At 43.5% G+C, this 20,590-nt stretch overlaps 1 protein-coding gene across 1 annotated transcript in view; it reads left to right on the top strand.

The window, feature by feature from the left end:
* Nucleotides 1–20,590, top strand: part of LOC115121543 (myocardin-like) — a 125,584-nt gene that overhangs the window by 28,248 nt on the left and 76,746 nt on the right. Inside the window, exons 2-5 of the mRNA XM_065016077.1 lie at nt 8,323–8,498; nt 12,831–12,878; nt 13,053–13,108; nt 14,184–14,250. Coding sequence (XP_064872149.1) covers nt 8,444–8,498; nt 12,831–12,878; nt 13,053–13,108; nt 14,184–14,250 — 226 coding nt within the window. The 5' untranslated portion in view covers nt 8,323–8,443. The remainder of the gene's footprint in view (nt 1–8,322; nt 8,499–12,830; nt 12,879–13,052; nt 13,109–14,183; nt 14,251–20,590) is intronic.

Below are 20,590 nucleotides of genomic sequence, written 5' to 3'. Positions count from 1 at the left end.
TCTCTACTACTGTCCACTCTATCCTGTGTGTGTCAGATGGTGTGTCTCTACTACTGTCCACTCTATCCTGTGTGTGTCAGATGTTGTGTCTCTACTACTGTCCACTCTATCCTGTGTGTGTCAGATGGTGTGTCTCTACTACTGTCCACTCTATCCTGTGTGTGTCAGATGGTGTGTCTCTACTACTGTCCACTCTATCCTGTGTGTGTCAGATGGTGTCTCTACTACTGTCCACTCTATCCTGTGTGTGTCAGATAGTGTGTCTCTACTACTGTCCACTCTATCCTGTGTGTGTCAGATGTTGTGTCTCTACTACTGTCCACTCTATCCTGTGTGTGTCAGATGGTGTCTCTACTACTGTCCACTCTATCCTGTGTGTGTCAGATGGTGTCTCTCCTACTGTCCACTCTATCCTGTGTGTGTCAGATGGTGTGTGTCTCTATCCTACTGTCCACTCTACTGTCCTGTGTGTGTCAGATGGTGTGTCTCTACTACTGTCCACTCTATCCTGTGTGTGTCAGATGGTGTCTCTACTACTGTCCACTCTATCCTGTGTGTGTCAGATGGTGTGTCTCTACTACTGTCCACTCTATCCTGTGTGTGTCAGATGTTGTGTCTCTACTACTGTCCACTCTATCCTGTGTGTGTCAGATGGTGTGTCTCTACTACTGTCCACTCTATCCTGTGTGTGTCAGATGGTGTGTCTCTACTACTGTCCACTCTATCCTGTGTGTGTCAGATGGTGTCTCTACTACTGTCCACTCTATCCTGTTTGTGTCAGATGTTGTGTCTCTACTACTGTCCACTCTATCCTGTGTGTGTCAGATGTTGTGTCTCTACTACTGTCCACTCTATCCTGTGTGTGTCAGATGGTGTCTCTACTACTGTCCACTCTATCCTGTGTGTGTCAGATAGTGTGTCTCTACTACTGTCCACTTTATCCTGTGTGTGTCAGATGGTGTCTCTACTACTGTCCACTCTATCCTGTGTGTGTCAGATGGTTGTCTCTACTACTGTACACTCTATCCTGTGTGTGTCAGATAGTGTGTCTCTACTACTGTCCACTCTATCCTGTGTGTGTCAGATGGTGTCTCTACTACTGTCCACTCTATCCTGTGTGTGTCAGATAGTGTGTCTCTACTACTGTCCACTCTATCCTGTGTGTGTCAGATGGTGTGTCTCTACTACTGTCCACTCTATCCCGTGTGTGTCAGATGGTGTCTCTACTACTGTCCACTCTATCCTGTGTGTGTCAGATAGTGTGTCTCTACTACTGTCCACTCTATCCTGTGTGTGTCAGATAGTGTGTCTCTACTACTGTCCACTCTATCCTGTGTGTGTCAGATGGTGTCTCTACTACTGTCCACTCTATCCTGTGTGTGTCAGATAGTGTGTCTCTACTACTGTCCACTTTATCCTGTGTGTGTCAGATGGTGTCTCTACTACTGTCCACTCTATCCTGTGTGTGTCAGATGGTTGTCTCTACTACTGTACACTCTATCCTGTGTGTGTCAGATAGTGTGTCTCTACTACTGTCCACTCTATCCTGTGTGTGTCAGATGGTGTCTCTACTACTGTCCACTTTATCCTGTGTGTGTCAGATGGTGTCTCTACTACTGTCCACTCTATCCTGTGTGTGTCAGATGGTTGTCTCTACTACTGTCCACTCTATCCTGTGTGTGTCAGATAGTGTGTCTCTACTACTGTCCACTCTATCCTGTGTGTGTCAGATGGTGTCTCTACTACTGTCCACTCTATCCTGTGTGTGTCAGATGGTGTGTCTCTACTACTGTCCACTCTATCCTGTGTGTGTCAGATGTTGTGTCTCTACTACTGTCCACTCTATCCTGTGTGTGTCAGATGGTGTCTCTACTACTGTCCACTCTATCCTGTGTGTGTCAGATAGTGTGTCTCTACTACTGTCCACTTTATCCTGTGTGTGTCAGATGGTGTCTCTACTACTGTCCACTCTATCCTGTGTGTGTCAGATGGTTGTCTCTACTACTGTACACTCTATCCTGTGTGTGTCAGATAGTGTGTCTCTACTACTGTCCACTCTATCCTGTGTGTGTCAGATGGTGTCTCTACTACTGTCCACTCTATCCTGTGTGTGTCAGATAGTGTGTCTCTACTACTGTCCACTCTATCCTGTGTGTGTCAGATGGTGTCTCTACTACTGTCCACTCTATCCTGTGTGTGTCAGATGGTGTCTCTACTACTGTCCACTCTATCCTGTGTGTGTCAGATAGTGTGTCTCTACTACTGTCCACTCTATCCTGTGTGTGTCAGATAGTGTGTCTCTACTACTGTCCACTCTATCCTGTTTGTGTCAGATGGTGTCTCTACTACTGTCCACTCTATCCTGTGTGTGTCAGATGTTGTGTCTCTACTACTGTCCACTCTATCCTGTGTGTGTCAGATGGTGTGTCTCTACTACTGTCCACTCTATCCTGTGTGTGTCAGATGGTGTGTCTCTACTACTGTCTACTCTATCCTGTGTGTGTCAGATGTTGTGTCTCTACTACTGTCCACTCTATCCTGTGTATGTCAGATGGTGTCTCTACTACTGTCCACTCTATCCTGTGTGTGTCAGATGGTGTGTCTCTACTACTGTCCACTCTATCCTGTGTGTGTCAGATGGTGTGTCTCTACTACTGTCCACTCTATCCTGTGTGTGTCAGATGGTGTCTCTACTACTGTCCACTCTATCCTGTGTGTGTCAGATGGTGTCTCTACTACTGTCCACTCTATCCTGTGTGTGTCAGATGGTGTGTCTCTACTACTGTCCACTCTATCCTGTGTGTGTCAGATGGTGTGTCTCTACTACTGTCCACTCTATCCTGTGTGTGTCAGATGTTGTGTCTCTACTACTGTCCACTCTATCCTGTGTATGTCAGATGGTGTCTCCACTACTGTCCACTCTATCCTGTGTGTGTCAGATGGTGTGTCTCTACTACTGTCCACTCTATCCTGTGTGTGTCAGATGGTGTGTCTCTACTACTGTCCACTCTATCCTGTGTGTGTCAGATGGTGTCTCTACTACTGTCCACTCTATCCTGTGTGTGTCAGATAGTGTCTCTACTACTGTCCACTCTATCCTGTGTGTTTCAGATGGTGTGTCTCTACTACTGTCCACTCTATCCTGTGTGTGTCAGATAGTGTCTCTACTACTGTCCACTCTATCCTGTGTGTGTCAGATGGTGTCTCTACTACTGTCCACTCTATCCTGTGTGTGTCAGATAGTGTGTCTCTACTACTGTCCACTCTATCCTGTGTGTGTCAGATGGTGTCTCTACTACTGTGCACTCTATCCTGTGTGTGTCAGATGGTGTCTCTCCTACTGTCCACTCTATCCTGTGTGTGTCAGATAGTGTGTCTCTACTACTGTCCACTCTATCCTGTGTGTGTCAGATGGTGTGTCTCTACTACTGTCCACTCTATCCTGTGTGTGTCAGATGGTGTCTCTACTACTGTCCACTCTATCCTGTGTGTGTCAGATGGTGTGTCTCTACTACTGTCCACTCTATCCTGTGTGTGTCAGATGTTGTGTCTCTACTACTGTCCACTCTATCCTGTGTGTGTCAGATGGTGTGTCTCTACTACTGTCCACTCTATCCTGTGTGTGTCAGATGGTGTGTCTCTACTACTGTCCACTCTATCCTGTGTGTGTCAGATGGTGTCTCTACTACTGTCCACTCTATCCTGTTTGTGTCAGATGTTGTGTCTCTACTACTGTCCACTCTATCCTGTGTGTGTCAGATGTTGTGTCTCTACTACTGTCCACTCTATCCTGTGTGTGTCAGATGGTGTCTCTACTACTGTCCACTCTATCCTGTGTGTGTCAGATAGTGTGTCTCTACTACTGTCCACTTTATCCTGTGTGTGTCAGATGATGTCTCTACTACTGTCCACTCTATCCTGTGTGTGTCAGATGGTTGTCTCTACTACTGTACACTCTATCCTGTGTGTGTCAGATAGTGTGTCTCTACTACTGTCCACTCTATCCTGTGTGTGTCAGATGGTGTCTCTACTACTGTCCACTCTATCCTGTGTGTGTCAGATAGTGTGTCTCTACTACTGTCCACTCTATCCTGTGTGTGTCAGATGGTGTGTCTCTACTACTGTCCACTCTATCCCGTGTGTGTCAGATGGTGTCTCTACTACTGTCCACTCTATCCTGTGTGTGTCAGATAGTGTGTCTCTACTACTGTCCACTCTATCCTGTGTGTGTCAGATAGTGTGTCTCTACTACTGTCCACTCTATCCTGTGTGTGTCAGATGGTGTCTCTACTACTGTCCACTCTATCCTGTGTGTGTCAGATAGTGTGTCTCTACTACTGTCCACTTTATCCTGTGTGTGTCAGATGGTGTCTCTACTACTGTCCACTCTATCCTGTGTGTGTCAGATGGTTGTCTCTACTACTGTACACTCTATCCTGTGTGTGTCAGATAGTTTGTCTCTACTACTGTCCACTCTATCCTGTGTGTGTCAGATGGTGTCTCTACTACTGTCCACTTTATCCTGTGTGTGTCAGATGGTGTCTCTACTACTGTCCACTCTATCCTGTGTGTGTCAGATGGTTGTCTCTACTACTGTACACTCTATCCTGTGTGTGTCAGATAGTGTGTCTCTACTACTGTCCACTCTATCCTGTGTGTGTCAGATGGTGTCTCTACTACTGTCCACTCTATCCTGTGTGTGTCAGATGGTGTGTCTCTACTACTGTCCACTCTATCCTGTGTGTGTCAGATGGTGTGTCTCTACTACTGTCCACTCTATCCCGTGTGTGTCAGATGGTGTCTCTACTACTGTCCACTCTATCCTGTGTGTGTCAGATGTTGTGTCTCTACTACTGTCCACTCTATCCTGTGTGTGTCAGATGTTGTGTCTCTACTACTGTCCACTCTATCCTGTGTGTGTCAGATGGTGTCTCTACTACTGTCCACTCTATCCTGTGTGTGTCAGATAGTGTGTCTCTACTACTGTCCACTTTATCCTGTGTGTGTCAGATGGTGTCTCTACTACTGTCCACTCTATCCTGTGTGTGTCAGATGGTTGTCTCTACTACTGTACACTCTATCCTGTGTGTGTCAGATAGTGTGTCTCTACTACTGTCCACTCTATCCTGTGTGTGTCAGATGGTGTCTCTACTACTGTCCACTCTATCCTGTGTGTGTCAGATAGTGTGTCTCTACTACTGTCCACTCTATCCTGTGTGTGTCAGATGGTGTCTCTACTACTGTCCACTCTATCCTGTGTGTGTCAGATGGTGTCTCTACTACTGTCCACTCTATCCTGTGTGTGTCAGATAGTGTGTCTCTACTACTGTCCACTCTATCCTGTGTGTGTCAGATAGTGTGTCTCTACTACTGTCCACTCTATCCTGTGTGTGTCAGATGGTGTCTCTACTACTGTCCACTCTATCCTGTTTGTGTCAGATGGTGTCTCTACTACTGTCCACTCTATCCTGTGTGTGTCAGATGTTGTGTCTCTACTACTGTCCACTCTATCCTGTGTGTGTCAGATGGTGTGTCTCTACTACTGTCCACTCTATCCTGTGTGTGTCAGATGGTGTGTCTCTACTACTGTCTACTCTATCCTGTGTGTGTCAGATGTTGTGTCTCTACTACTGTCCACTCTATCCTGTGTATGTCAGATGGTGTCTCTACTACTGTCCACTCTATCCTGTGTGTGTCAGATGGTGTGTCTCTACTACTGTCCACTCTATCCTGTGTGTGTCAGATGGTGTGTCTCTACTACTGTCCACTCTATCCTGTGTGTGTCAGATGGTGTCTCTACTACTGTCCACTCTATCCTGTGTGTGTCAGATGGTGTCTCTACTACTGTCCACTCTATCCTGTGTGTGTCAGATGGTGTGTCTCTACTACTGTCCACTCTATCCTGTGTGTGTCAGATGGTGTGTCTCTACTACTGTCCACTCTATCCTGTGTGTGTCAGATGTTGTGTCTCTACTACTGTCCACTCTATCCTGTGTATGTCAGATGGTGTCTCCACTACTGTCCACTCTATCCTGTGTGTGTCAGATGGTGTGTCTCTACTACTGTCCACTCTATCCTGTGTGTGTCAGATGGTGTGTCTCTACTACTGTCCACTCTATCCTGTGTGTGTCAGATGGTGTCTCTACTACTGTCCACTCTATCCTGTGTGTGTCAGATGGTGTCTCTACTACTGTCCACTCTATCCTGTGTGTGTCAGATGTTGTGTCTCTACTACTGTCCACTCTATCCTGTGTGTGTCAGATGCTGTGTCTCTACTACTGTCCACTCTATCCTGTGTGTGTCAGATGGTGTGTCTCTACTACTGTCCACTCTATCCTGTGTGTGTCAGATGGTGTCTCTACTACTGTCCACTCTATTCCGTGTGTGTCAGATGGTGTCTCTACTACTGTCCACTCTATCCTGTGTGTGTCAGATGTTGTGTCTCTACTACTGTCCACTCTATCCTGTGTGTGTCAGATGTTGTGTCTCTACTACTGTCCACTCTATCCTGTGTGTGTCAGATGGTGTCTCTACTACTGTCCACTCTATCCTGTGTGTGTCAGATAGTGTGTCTCTACTACTGTCCACTTTATCCTGTGTGTGTCAGATGGTGTCTCTACTACTGTCCACTCTATCATGTGTGTGTCAGATGGTTGTCTCTACTACTGTACACTCTATCCTGTGTGTGTCAGATAGTGTGTCTCTACTACTGTCCACTCTATCCTGTGTGTGTCAGATGGTGTCTCTACTACTGTCCACTCTATCCTGTGTGTGTCAGATAGTGTGTCTCTACTACTGTCCACTCTATCCTGTGTGTGTCAGATGGTGTCTCTACTACTGTCCACTCTATCCTGTGTGTGTCAGATGGTGTCTCTACTACTGTCCACTCTATCCTGTGTGTGTCAGATAGTGTGTCTCTACTACTGTCCACTCTATCCTGTGTGTGTCAGATAGTGTGTCTCTACTACTGTCCACTCTATCCTGTGTGTGTCAGATGGTGTCTCTACTACTGTCCACTCTATCCTGTTTGTGTCAGATGGTGTCTCTACTACTGTCCACTCTATCCTGTGTGTGTCAGATGTTGTGTCTCTACTACTGTCCACTCTATCCTGTGTGTGTCAGATGGTGTGTCTCTACTACTGTCCACTCTATCCTGTGTGTGTCAGATGGTGTGTCTCTACTACTGTCTACTCTATCCTGTGTGTGTCAGATGTTGTGTCTCTACTACTGTCCACTCTATCCTGTGTGTGTCAGATGGTGTGTCTCTACTACTGTCTACTCTATCCTGTGTGTGTCAGATGTTGTGTCTCTACTACTGTCCACTCTATCCTGTGTGTGTCAGATGGTGTCTCTACTACTGTCCACTCTATCCTGTGTGTGTCAGATGGTGTGTCTCTACTACTGTCCACTCTATCCTGTGTGTGTCAGATGGTGTGTCTCTACTACTGTCCACTCTATCCTGTGTGTGTCAGATGTTGTGTCTCTACTACTGTCCACTCTATCCTGTGTATGTCAGATGGTGTCTCCACTACTGTCCACTCTATCCTGTGTGTGTCAGATGGTGTGTCTCTACTACTGTCCACTCTATCCTGTGTGTGTCAGATGGTGTGTCTCTACTACTGTCCACTCTATCCTGTGTGTGTCAGATGGTGTCTCTACTACTGTCCACTCTATCCTGTGTGTGTCAGATGGTGTCTCTACTACTGTCCACTCTATCCTGTGTATGTCAGATGGTGTCTCTACTACTGTCCACTCTATCCTGTGTGTGTCAGATGGTGTGTCTCTACTACTGTCCACTCTATCCTGTGTGTGTCAGATGGTGTGTCTCTACTACTGTCCACTCTATCCTGTGTGTGTCAGATGGTGTCTCTACTACTGTCCACTCTATCCTGTGTGTGTCAGATGGTGTGTCTCTACTACTGTCCACTCTATCCTGTTTGTGTCAGATGGTGTCTCTACTACTGTCCACTCTATCCTGTGTGTGTCAGATGGTGTGTCTCTACTACTGTCCACTCTATCCTGTGTGTCAGATGGTGTCTCTACTACTGTCCACTCTATCCTGTGTGTGTCAGATGGTGTGTCTCTACTACTGTCCACTCTATCCTGTGTGTGTCAGATGATGTCTCTACTACTGTCCACTCTATCCTGTGTGTGTCAGATGGTGTCTCTCTACTTCTGTCCACTCCATAACTCTCTTCTGTCTACTGCTCTGGTCTGTGTGTCTTGTACTCAGTGTCAATATATTTTTCTCAAAGGATAAACAAAAGCATTGACCTCCCCTGTTCCATCTCTCCCTCTATCTGTTCTCTGCTTTCCACACAGAGAGAGACAGAATCAGAAGAGTCCATTCCTCCTGATTCCCACCCAAGTGGGAATAAAAACAGGATTCCACTCTTTCTTTCTGTTCCTCCTCTCATCCCTCCTTCCTCTCCTCCTCTCCATCATGACGTTGCTGGCCTCTGAGAGGTCGCTTCTCATCCGGAACAAATTCCGCTCAGGTGAGGGTATGGCTGGGCCGGTTGGGGTGGGGCTGCATCAGGCCAGGCCGGTTGGGGTGGTGCTGGATCAGGCCTGTTGGGGTGGGGCTGCATCAGGCCAGGCCAGGCCGGTTGGGGTGGGGTTGGATCAGGCCTGTTGGGGTGGGGCTGCATCAGGCCAGGTCGGTTGGGGTGGGGCTGGATCAGGCCGGTTGGGTTGGGGCTGCATCAGGCCGGTTTGGGTGGGACTGCATCAGGCCGGTTGGGGTGGGGCTGCATCAGGCCAGGCCGGTTGGGGTGGGGCTGGATCAGGCCGGTAGGGGTGGGGCTGGATCAGGCCGGTTGGGGTGGGGCTGGATCGGGCCAGGCCGGTTGGAGTGGGGCTGGATCAGGCCAGGCCGGTTGGGGCTGGATCGGGCCGGTTGGGGTGGGGCTGGCAGGGAGAAATTAGGCCTGGGGTGTGGGACTAAGTTGCCCTTAGGCTGATCTTGGGTCATACATACAGTGCTGTTTGTATTATGTCATAAAGTGTCACTCAGCCTCTTCTCTCTCTGTCAGCCAAGCCCATGGCTGACACTAAGGTAACTAGTAATGATTGATGACTATATCATTGGCAAGAAGTTGTTCCCGTATGATTGTGGCAGATAAGTCTATTCTTGGTTATATTAATTATGAGGATGATTAATCAGGTAAACATATTGATCGTTGTATATCTATTTATTGATTGAAACCACCGAGCTCTCCTGAATAGACATACCAGAGGATTGACCACACATCTTTTAATCTCCCAATGACAGTATTTGTAGCATATTCATCTCAGAACCCAGAACTAAATTTTACAGCTAGCTATATTTTAATCTGTCATGAGAGACAAGAGGCATATAGCTACTGCCACATTGCTCCTGTCTCCATTTCAAACCAACCATCTTAGGCAAATTCAAAAACATATCTAATGAAATAAGACAGCATTAGAGCTACAGTTATAAGATTGGAAAATGTTTGGATGACATTATACAGATGCCGTATCTTAATTTGATTATCCTGTAGTTGCAGGTTTAAAAAGGCTTCTAATGTTTGCAATTTCCACTTAAAAGTGTCTGACTTGATTTGCCTAACAAAAAATGTATCAACCTCTACAAATTATAATTTTCGGTTGCTGCAGGATTATTTTCCTGCTGTTGCAAACTGGCTCAAATTAAGATCCTACATCTGTAGCAATTAATTGTGTACAGCTACTGAATCCTTTTGCAAGTTGGATTTCTTTATGTTTTGTGTTAGGTCCATCATCCATAGGTTACTGTCCTTTAACTAGCAGCAGTTGTGTTCTAGAATTGGAACGTGTTCCTTAAAAATGGCCGCCTCTGTTGTTATCAGTCTGCTCCTGTCATAAAGAGGTTTGGTAGGGACAGGAAATGAGGTCATAGGACATTCCTGCTGTTGTTTTTTTCCACCAGCTGTTCATTAAATCAAATCAAATCAAATCAAAGTTTATTTGTCACATACACATGGTTAGCAGATGTTAATGCGAGTGTAGCGAAATGCTTGTGCTTCTAGTTCCGACAATGCAGTGATAACCAACAAGTAATCTAACTAACAATTCCAAAACTACTGTCTTGTACACAGTGTAAGGGGATAAAGAATATGTACATAAGGATATATGAATGAGTGATGGTACAGAGCAGCATAGGCAAGATATAGTAGATGGTATCGAGTACAGTATATACATATGAGATGAGTATGTAAACAAAGTGGCATAGTTAAAGTGGCTAGTGATACATGTATTACATAAGGATGCAGTCGATGATATAGAGTACAGTATATACGTATGCATATGAGATGAATAATGTAGGGTAAGTAACATTATGTAAGGTAGCATTGTTTAAAGTGGCTAGTGATATATTTTACATCATTTCCCATCAATTCCCATTATTAACGTGGCTGGAGTTGAGTCAGTGTCAGTGTCAGTGTGTTGGCAGCAGCCACTCAATGTTAGTGGTGGCTGTTTAACAGTCTGATGGCCTTGAGATAGAAGCTGTTTTTCAGTCTCTCGGTCCCAGCTTTGATGCACCTGTACTGACCTCGCCTTCTGGATGATAGCGGGGTGAACAGGCAGTGGCTCGGGTGGTTGATGTCCTTGATGATCTTTATGGCCTTCCTGTAACATCAGGTGGTGTAGGTGTCCTGGAGGGCAGGTAGTTTGCCCCCGGTGATGCGTTGTGCAGACCTCACTACCCTCTGGAGAGCCTTACGGTTGTGGGCGGAGCAGTTGCCGTACCAGGCGGTGATACAGCCCGCCAGGATGCTCTCGATTGTGCGTCTGTAGAAGTTTGTGAGTGCTTTTGGTGACAAGCCGAATTTCTTCAGCCTCCTGAGGTTGAAGAGGCGCTGCTGCGCCTTCTTCACGATGCTGTCTGTGTGAGTGGACCAATTCAGTTTGTCTGTGATGTGTATGCCGAGGAACTTAAAACTTGCTACCCTCTCCACTACTGTTCCATCGATGTGGATAGGGGGGTGTTCCCTCTGCTGTTTCCTGAAGTCCACAATCATCTCCTTAGTTTTGTTGAAGTTGAGTGTACTTACATCAGCGGTGAAATCATGGTAATGATAATGCTGCATTTGGTAGCTGCTAAATGATCAATGATCATTGATAACCTATAAGGTTCACTATGAGATTACATCACATTATAGACGGTTGAGGAGCCGATTATAACCTCAATCCAATCTCTGTTATTTCTCTCTGTCCATGTGTAACGGCTAGCTTAGTTAGCGGTGCACGCTAAATAGCATTTCAATCAGTCATGTCACTTGCTCTGAGACCCGGCTTTTGTGGAGCGATGGGTAACGATGCTTCGTGGGTGACTGTTGTTGATGTGTGCAGAAGGTCCCTGGTTCGCGCCCGGGTATGGGCGAGGGGACGGTCTAAAGTTATACTGTTACACATGAATGCTTGCCCAAAGTGGGAAGATAATCTCACGGAGCTAAATCCAACTTCAGTAGTTTACACAGTCACCTTCCTGCTCTTATCTGTCATCAAGATTCTGACTTCATTTGTTTCCACTCAGTTACAGATGGTTAATTGTTAACGGTAAACTAAATTGACCTACCATCTGTACAATCAACACCTCCTGGTACCATTTAAGTGATGATTGCATGTGTTAGTTCCCTGGAGCGGGCCAGGGCCTATGTCTGGAACTTTAGTTGGGTCCTGTATACAAATCTGGTCACCTCTGAGAGTCCAATCAATTATTCCACCTCACAACCGATTACACACACACAGTACCATGACCGAGTCAGCATGGAGGCCTATGTGAGTCAATCAGAATATCCAGTCCAATACGATACAAAGAGGTAGCTGTTACCAGGCTAAGTGGCAGCAGTTACCAGGCTAAGAGGTAGCTGTTACCAGGCTAAGAGGTGGCAGTTACCAGGCAAAGAGGTAGGTGTTTTCAGGCTAAGAGGTAGCTGTTACCAGGCTAAGAGGTAGGTGTTTTCAGGCTAAGAGGTAGCTGTTACCAGGCTAAGAGGTGGCAGTTACCAGGCAAAGAGGTAGGTGTTTTAAGGCTAAGAGGTAGGTGTTTTCAGGCTAAGAGGTAGGTGTTTTCAGGCTAAGAGGTAGGTGTTTCCAGGCTAAGAGGTAGCTGTTACCAGGCTAAGAGGTAGGTGTTTTCAGGCTAAGAGGTAGCTGTTACCAGGCTAAGAGATGGCAGTTACCAGGCTAAGGGGTAGGTGTTACCAGACTAAGAGGTAGCTGTTACCAGGCTAAGAGGTAGCTGTTACCAGGCTAAGAGGTAGGTGTTACCAGGCGAAGAGGTAGCTATTTACTGTAGAACCAGGCTAAGTGGTGTTTTTACTGAAGAAATGTAATGGGGTCTCTTTTCGAGTGGCGGTCGACTGACAGAAAATAGTGGAAGAAGAATTGACTTAGCGTGCATGAAGGGAGGGAGGTAGAGAGTTCTGGAGAGAGAGGGACAGCTGAAGGGGGGATGGGGGTGACAGAAATAGACATACTGATGGATAAATAGTTACAGCCCCCCCCAAACCCTTCTCATACTGCTGTTCCCTCCCCCCATCCCTCCCTCCATTTCTCTCAGATCTCAAAACTCAGCACTGGAATGCATTGTGGGAAACATCACCAAACCTATCAGCCCCTCCCCCAATGAACCTCTTAGTGTGAAAGTGTGTGTGCAGTATATGTGTGTGTAGAGATTGCTCAGTCACATGTTACTATACGATTACAGAGGGATATTGTACTACAGAACATAGGACAGTACCTTTTACCCAGAGTTACCTTGCAGGTTATTCCAGGTATTCTCATACATCTAACACACCACCTCTCTACTCCTTGTCTTTCAGTCTTGCAGTTGAGGATTCAGAACCGAAGGCAAAATGAAATCGACTCTGGTGAGTGGAGTTACTGTTAATGTTTACTGACAGGGTTGGGTGTTCTCTCTTCTTTACACTACCTTCTAATGAGACTGACTCTCTCTCTCTCTCTCTCTCTCTCTCTCTCTCTCTCTCTCTCTCCCCCCCTCTCCCTCTCTCTCTCTCTCTCTCTCTCTCTCTCTCTCTCTCTAGGGTTGAAAACTACCTGTTCCTCTCGCAAAGGAGAGAAAGACCAGAGTAAAGCTCTGGTGAGTAGCTCACTGTTTGTCTCAACCTAAAGAAGAGACTTGTCTCACTGTTTGTCTCAACCTAAAGAAGAGACTTGTCTCACTGTTTGTCTCAACCTAAAGAAGAGACTTGTCTCACTGTTTGTCTCAACCTAAAGAAGAGACTTGTCTCACTGTTTGTCTCAACCTAAAGAAGAGACTTGTCTCACTGTTTGTCTCAACCTAAAGAAGAGTCTTGTCTCACTGTTTGTCTCAACCTAAAGAAGAGACTTGTTGTCTCATTGTTTGTCTCAACCTAAAGAAGATACTTGTCTCACTGTTTGTCTCAACCTAAAGAAGAGACTTGTCTCACTGTTTGTCTCAACCTAAAGAAGAGACTTGTCTCACTGTTTGTCTCAACCTAAAGAAGAGTCTTGTCTCACTGTTTGTCTCAACCTAAAGAAGAGACTTGTCTCACTGTTTGTCTCAACCTAAAGAAGAGTCTTGTTGTCTCACTGTTTGTCTCAACCTAAAGAAGAGACTTGTCTCACTGTTTGTCTCAACCTAAAGAAGAGACTTGTCTCACTGTTTGTCTCAACCTAAAGAAGAGACTTGTCTCACTGTTTGTCTCAACCTAAAGAAGAGACTTGTCTCACTCTTTGTCTCAACCTAAAGAAGAGACTTGTCTCACTGTTTGTCTCAACCTAAAGAAGAGACTTGTCTCACTGTTTGTCTCAACCTAAAGAAGAGACTTGTCTCACTCTTTGTCTCAACCTAAAGAAGAGACTTGTCTCACTGTTTGTCTCAACCTAAAGAAGAGTCTTGTCTCACTGTTTGTCTCAACCTAAAGAAGAGACTTGTCTCACTGTTTGTCTCAACCTAAAGAAGAGACTTGTTGTCTCACTGTTACTGTAGGCTATAGTAAATGCAAATAGTAACAATACAGATTTTGTTACAACGACAAAAGAAAACCCTATGTAATCATGCTATTGTTGAGGGGTCAATTCCATTTAAACTGAAAATCTATTTGCATAAAGAAATAAGGATAATTTAGGCCATGTAATTTAAATGAATTGAATTTAAATGGAACTGACCCCAAAACTGTCTCCCAATGCAGCGTCTAACTGACGATGGCGCCACTCAGAAGTCGCCCCTGTGTGGTCTGAACATTAAAACTGCACAAGGTGATGATGCCCCGTCTGTCTGTCCACTGTATTCCTGTTTGTTGTCTGACTCATTTAGTATGCTCCCAGCAAAGCATAATACTCCTCATCACCTACCTCTGTCTCTGTCTCTGTCACTGTCTCTGTCACTGTCTCTGTCTCTGTCTCTCTCTGTCTCTGTCTCTGTCTCTGTCTCTGTCTCTGTCACTGTCTCTGTCTCTGTCTCTCTCTCTGTCTCTGTCTCTGTCTCTCTCTCTGTCTCTCTCTCTGTCTCTCTCTCTGTCTCTGTCTCTGTCTCTCTGTCTCTGTCTCTGTCACTGTCTCTGTCACTGTCTCTGTCTCTGTCTCTCTCTGTCTCTGTCTCTGTCTCTGTCTCTGTCTCTGTCACTGTCTCTGTCTCTGTCTCTCTCTCTGTCTCTGTCTCTGTCTCTCTCTCTGTCTCTCTCTCTGTCTCTCTCTCTGTCTCTGTCTCTGTCTCTCTGTCTCTGTCTCTGTCTCTGTCTCTGTCTCTGTCTCTGTCACTGTCTCTGTCTCTGTCTCTGTCTCTGTCTCTCTCTCTGTCTCTGTCTCTGTCTCTGTCTCTGTCACTGTCACTGTCTCTGTCTCTGTCTCTCTCTCTGTCTCTGTCTCTGTCTCTCTCTCTGTCTCTCTCTCTGTCTCTGTCTCTGTCTCTCTCTCTGTCTCTGTCTCTGTCTCTGTCTCTGTCTCTGTCTCTGTCACTGTCTCTGTCACTGTAGCTGTCTCTGTCTCTGTCTCTGTCTCTCTCTCTGTCTCTGTCTCTGTCTCTGTCACTGTCACTGTCTCTGTCTCTGTCTCTGTGTCTCTCTCTGTCTCTGTCTCTGTCTCTGTCTCTGTCTCTCTCTCTGTCTCTGTCTCTGTCTCTGTCTCTGTCACTGTCTCTGTCTCTGTCTCTGTCTCTGTCACTGTCTCTGTCTCTGTGTCTCTCTCTCTCTCTCTCTTTTTACTATCATACATTTCACATGACACTCAAAACTACTTGTTACATTTCTAATGCTTAGCAGGACAGGAAAATGGTCCAATGCCACACTTATCAAGGAAATACGTGGTCATCATCCCTGCCTCTGATCTGGCGGACTCACTAAACACATGTTTGTAAATGATGTCTGAGTGTTGCATTGTGCCCCTGGCTATCCGTAAAAAAAGAAAAAAGAAAACTGTGCTGTCTAATTTGCTTAATATATGGAATTTGAAATGATTTATAGCATTTACTTTTACTATTAATACTTAAGTATATTTTAGCAATTACATTTACTTTTAATGCTTAAGTATATTTAATAAACCAAATACTTTTAGATTTTTACGTAAGTAGTATTTTACTGGGTGACTTTCACTTTTACTTCAGTCATTTTCTATTAAGGCATCTTTACTTTTACTCAAGTATGACAATTGGGTATTATTTCCACCACTGCTCTCTCTCTCTCTCTCTCTCTCTCTCTCTCTCTCTGCCTCTCTCTCTCTCTCTCTCTCTCTCTCTCTCTCTCTCTCTCTCTGCCTCTCTCTCTCTCTCTCTCTCTGCCTCTCTCTCTCTCTCTCTCTCTCTCTGCTCTCTCTCTCTCTCTCTCTCTCTCTCTCTCTTCCTCTCTCTCTCTCTCTCTCTCTCTCTCTCTCTCTCTCTGTCTCTCTCTCTCTACCTCTCTGTCTCTGTGTTTATTTCTCAAATTCATATTCAAATTCAAATTCAAGCTGCTTTATTGGCATGAAAAACATTGTGTCAATATTGCCAAAGCAACAATGTATACAATATACATTGTAACAAAATTATAAATGATAGCAAATAATAATATAAAATGGTAGTAAATAATAATACAAAATGAAATACAAAAATAATAACAATAAAATGGTAACAGTCAATAGTAGAAATGTAATAAATATAAAATCAAATTATGGAAAATGAAACTATAACTAACTTATAACTAAATAACGGTCATCTTCTTCTTTATATCAGTACTACAACTACAATCATCATTACTACGACTACTACTACCATCACTAAACTGTTATCACTACCATTACCACCCATATTTGGAATGATAAACATTAATAATTATAGTCATAACAATAATAGTAATAATAAGTAAGTTACTGTTTACTATGCAGATGTGATTCAGTGTCCCTCAGGCTATGGCCGGAAAATACATATTTGGCTGCAAGAGGAGCCATTGCTCCTTCGCCCATGAGTAATTCTTAGTTTTTCCTCTGGGTTCAATTTGTAAAAATGTGGAATATATGTAGTCATTTCTGTGAATAATGAATCTCTTTGTGAGGAATATTTATCACAGTAAAGGAGAAAGTGCATCTCTGTCTCTACCTCCCCTGTCATGCAGTGACCACATACACGCTCCTCTTTGGGTAGCCATGTCTTTTTATGTCTGCCGGTTTCTATTGCCAATCGGTGGTCACTCAGCCTGTACTTAGTAAGGATCTGTCTCTGCTTCATATCTCTGACAGAGTAGAGATAATCAGCCAATTCATATTCTCTGTTTAGGGTCAGATAGCAATTTAGTCGGCTTTGGGATTTTTTTTTGTTTTTCCAGTATTGTAAATATGATTCCTTTGATTGGTTCATGATTTTGCTTATTGGAATTCTTTCTTTTGAAGCAGTGCTGGTGTCAGCTTGGTTGGTGAGGTCCAACACCAGCTGATTGAGAGGGCTCGTTTCTGGGCTCAGCTCTTGGGTTTGAAGTGCTTTAAATTGCAGACTCGAATTTGGACTTGAATTTAGATGTAGCCAAAATTTTAATGATCTTTTCTGTATCTTCATTATTACTGGAAAACGGCCCAATTCTGCCCTACATGCATTAGTTGGTGTATTTCTCTGGACTTGTAGGATTTTCCGACAGAATTCTGCATGTAGGGCTTCAATTGGATGTTTGTCCCACGTTTTAAAATCCAGTTTATTGAGTGGCCCCCAAACCTCACTTCCATAAAGTGCTATTGGTAGGATTACACTGTCAAATATTTTCGTCCAAATTTTAATTGGGATGTTGATTTTGAATAATTTAATTTTTATTGCATACATTGCTCTGCGGGCTTTTTCTTTGAGTGCATTCACTGCCATATTAAAGTTTCCCGATGCAGATATGGTCAGACCAAGGTAGGTGTAATGTTTTGTGTGTTCAATTAAGGTGTTGTTCAGGGTGAATTTACATTTGTGTTTCTGACATCTCGTTTTTTTTTGGAAAATCATGATTTTAGTTTTTTGGAAATTTACTGCCAGGGGCCAATTATGGCAATATTGCTCCAGAATATTAATGTTTTGTTGAAGACCTTCTTTGGTTGGTGATAGAAGTACCAAGTCATCAGCATATAGCAGGTATTTCTCCTCTGTGTCAAATAGTGTGAGTCCTGGGGCTGGAGATTGGTCCAACATGTCTGCTAATTCATTGATATAAATGTTGAAAAGATTTGGACTCAAATTGCAGCCTTGTCTCACACCTCGACATTGTGAAAAAAATTATGTTCTTTGGTTTTTGATTTTTATTGCACACTTGTTTTCTGTGTACATACATTTTATTAAGTCATACACCTTACCACCAAGCCCACTTTGGAGAATTTTGTAGAATAGCCCTTCGTGCCAAATCGAATCAAATGCTTTTTTAAAGTCAATAAAGCAAGCAAAGATTTTGCCCTCTTTTTTTTGGTGGACGTGTTTATTAATTAGTGTGTGTAAGGTGTATATATGGTCAGTAGTGCGATGGTTAGGAAGAAAGCCAATTTGACATTTACTTATTACATTTTTTTCTTGAAGAAAGGTTTGAATTCTTGAATTCAAAATGCTACAGAAAATCTTTCCCAAGTTACTGTTGACGCAAATTCCCCTGTAATTATTGGGGTCTGATTTGTCTCCACTTTTGTGGATAGGGGAGATGAGCCCCTGGTTCCAGACATCAGGGAAGCAGCCAGAAGTTAAAACCATGTTGAACAATTTAAGCACAGCATTTTGCAACTCAGGTGTGCTGTTTTTCAGCATTTCATTTCTGATGTTGTCTACACCACAAGCCTTTTTTGATTTAATAGATTTGAGCTTTTCATTTAGTTCTTGTTGGGTTATTGGGTAATCTAATGGATTTTGGTTGTTTTTAATGACTGATTCAAGGATGTTCATTTTTTCTTTAATTTCTAATTGGTTCTGTTGTAAGTCGTTTTGTGGGATGTTTTTGTATAGATTATCAAAATAAGTTTTCCAAATTCCTACATCTTGTATGACTAATTCTTGTGGCTTTGTTGTGCTTAAATTGTTCCACATGTCCCAGAACTGATTTTGGTCAATTGCGTTTTCAATTTCATCAAGTGTCTTGTTGGTATAATTCAATTTCTTGCATTTCAGTGTTTGTTTATAGTGTTTCAGAGTTTCAAAGTATTCATATCGTAGCTCTGGGTTGTTTTGCTGCTTATGTTTTTTGTTTGACATTTGTCTTAGGTGTTTTCTAATTGTTTTACATTCATTATCAAACCATTTGTCAGAAACATTTAGATTTTTGCTTCTGATGTTGCATTGCTTTGGTTTTCTCAAATTTGCTTTCGATGCTGCTTTTTGGAATATGCAATTGATGTTTTGGGTAGCTGAATTGACACCATCTTTATTGTTTTGGTACTGTGAGTTATTGAAAAACTGTATAGAGTTCATCATTTCATTTGAGTTCAATGTTTCAATGAATGTCTCTGCACTGTTTGGAGCCCATCTGTATGATTGGTTTATGTTGTAAAGTTTATTGGGCTGTTTTTTTGAATGAATATTGCCGGTTAATTTCTTCAGAAACACGTTGATCTGACTGTGATCTGACAATGGTGTCTGTGGTCTGACAGTGAATGCACTAATGGAGGAGGGGTCAATGTCAGTGATGGCATAATCGACTACACTTGTCCCAAGAGCTGAGCAGTAAGTAAACTGACCTAAAGAGTCCCCTCTGATTCTACCATTAAGCATGTACAGGCCTAAGGCTCGACAGAGATGTACTAACTCTTTTCCATTTTTGTTCAGTATTTGGTCAGGACTGTTTCTATTATTTATAATAGGGCTACTGTACAAGGAGGGGTGTCCAAATATGTGGTGGTTACCTCCCGCATCAGTGTAGTCAGGCTCAGAACCTGTTCTTGCATTGAAATCTCCACAAAGAAGCACTTTACCCTGCGCCTGAAATGTAATGATTTCTGTCTGAAAAACTGATCATCATAATATGATGAATCTGAAGGAGGAGCATAAGCTGCACATATGTATACATCATTGTCACAATAGATTGTACCTTTGTTAAGTTTTAGCCAAATGTGAGTGGTACCTTTTTTCATTTCATTCAGTGCTAAGTCCTGCTTATGCCAAATGATGATTCCACCTGAGTCTCGGCCCCGTTTAACATTTTTATGTTTGATTGATGGTAGTAAACTTTCTCTATAGCCTGAGGGACACTGAGTATCTATGTCTCCACGACACCATGTTTCCAGTAGGATTATGATGTCCTGTCCCTTGATGTTTTTAATCAATTCTGGATTTGTTGTTTTTTAACCAAAATGTGAAGAGTATAGGCCCTGGATATTCCAAGAGCTGATAGTTAATGATCTCATTTATAATAAGTGATATTCACTGGTTTGAGTAAAGTACATCGAAAAAAAAGAGAAAAAAACTATATATATATATATATATACATACATACACACACACATATATATATATACATACATATATATATATATATATATATATACACACATATATACATACACACACACACACACATACATACAATATACATACACACACTTACACATACATATATATATATATATATACATGCACATACACATATACACACATGCACACACACACACACACACACACACCATTACATATAATAATAATTATAATACCGGTGTCAATACATTTAGGAATATTTTGTAAACAAATTAATAAGAATGGAATAAGATTGCACATAAAATAAGTACAATGCAATCTGCAACCCTGTGTGTTTGTGTGTGTGTGTGTGTGTGTGTGTGCGTGCCCGTGTGTGAATTAAAGGGACTGTCTAGCTCAGTAGTCTGCATATTAGTTGCAGTAGTTGGCGCACCTCTCCTATCTCTGATTGTTCTAGGGGTCTTCTGCCAGAGGTTACCTCAGCATATGTAGGCTGACGATCTGACTGATACATGGTGTGGACTGCATCATGTGGTCTACTTCCCTGAAGGGCAGTGTTCTGACCGACCCTGGAGTAGTGGTCAGAGCTGTGTTGTGATGGGCTGGGTCTAGTAGAGCTATGTTGTGATGGGCCGGGTCTAGTAGAGCTGTGTTGTGATGGGCCAGGTCTAGTAGAGCTGTGTTGTGATGGGCCGGGTCTAGTAGAGCTGTGTT

This window comes from Oncorhynchus nerka, unplaced genomic scaffold, assembly GCF_034236695.1.
Source record: "Oncorhynchus nerka isolate Pitt River unplaced genomic scaffold, Oner_Uvic_2.0 unplaced_scaffold_1154, whole genome shotgun sequence".
Taxonomy (NCBI): domain Eukaryota; kingdom Metazoa; phylum Chordata; class Actinopteri; order Salmoniformes; family Salmonidae; genus Oncorhynchus; species Oncorhynchus nerka.
The sequence above is the reverse complement of the archived record's forward strand: the minus strand, read 5'-3'. Positions and strand labels throughout refer to the sequence as shown.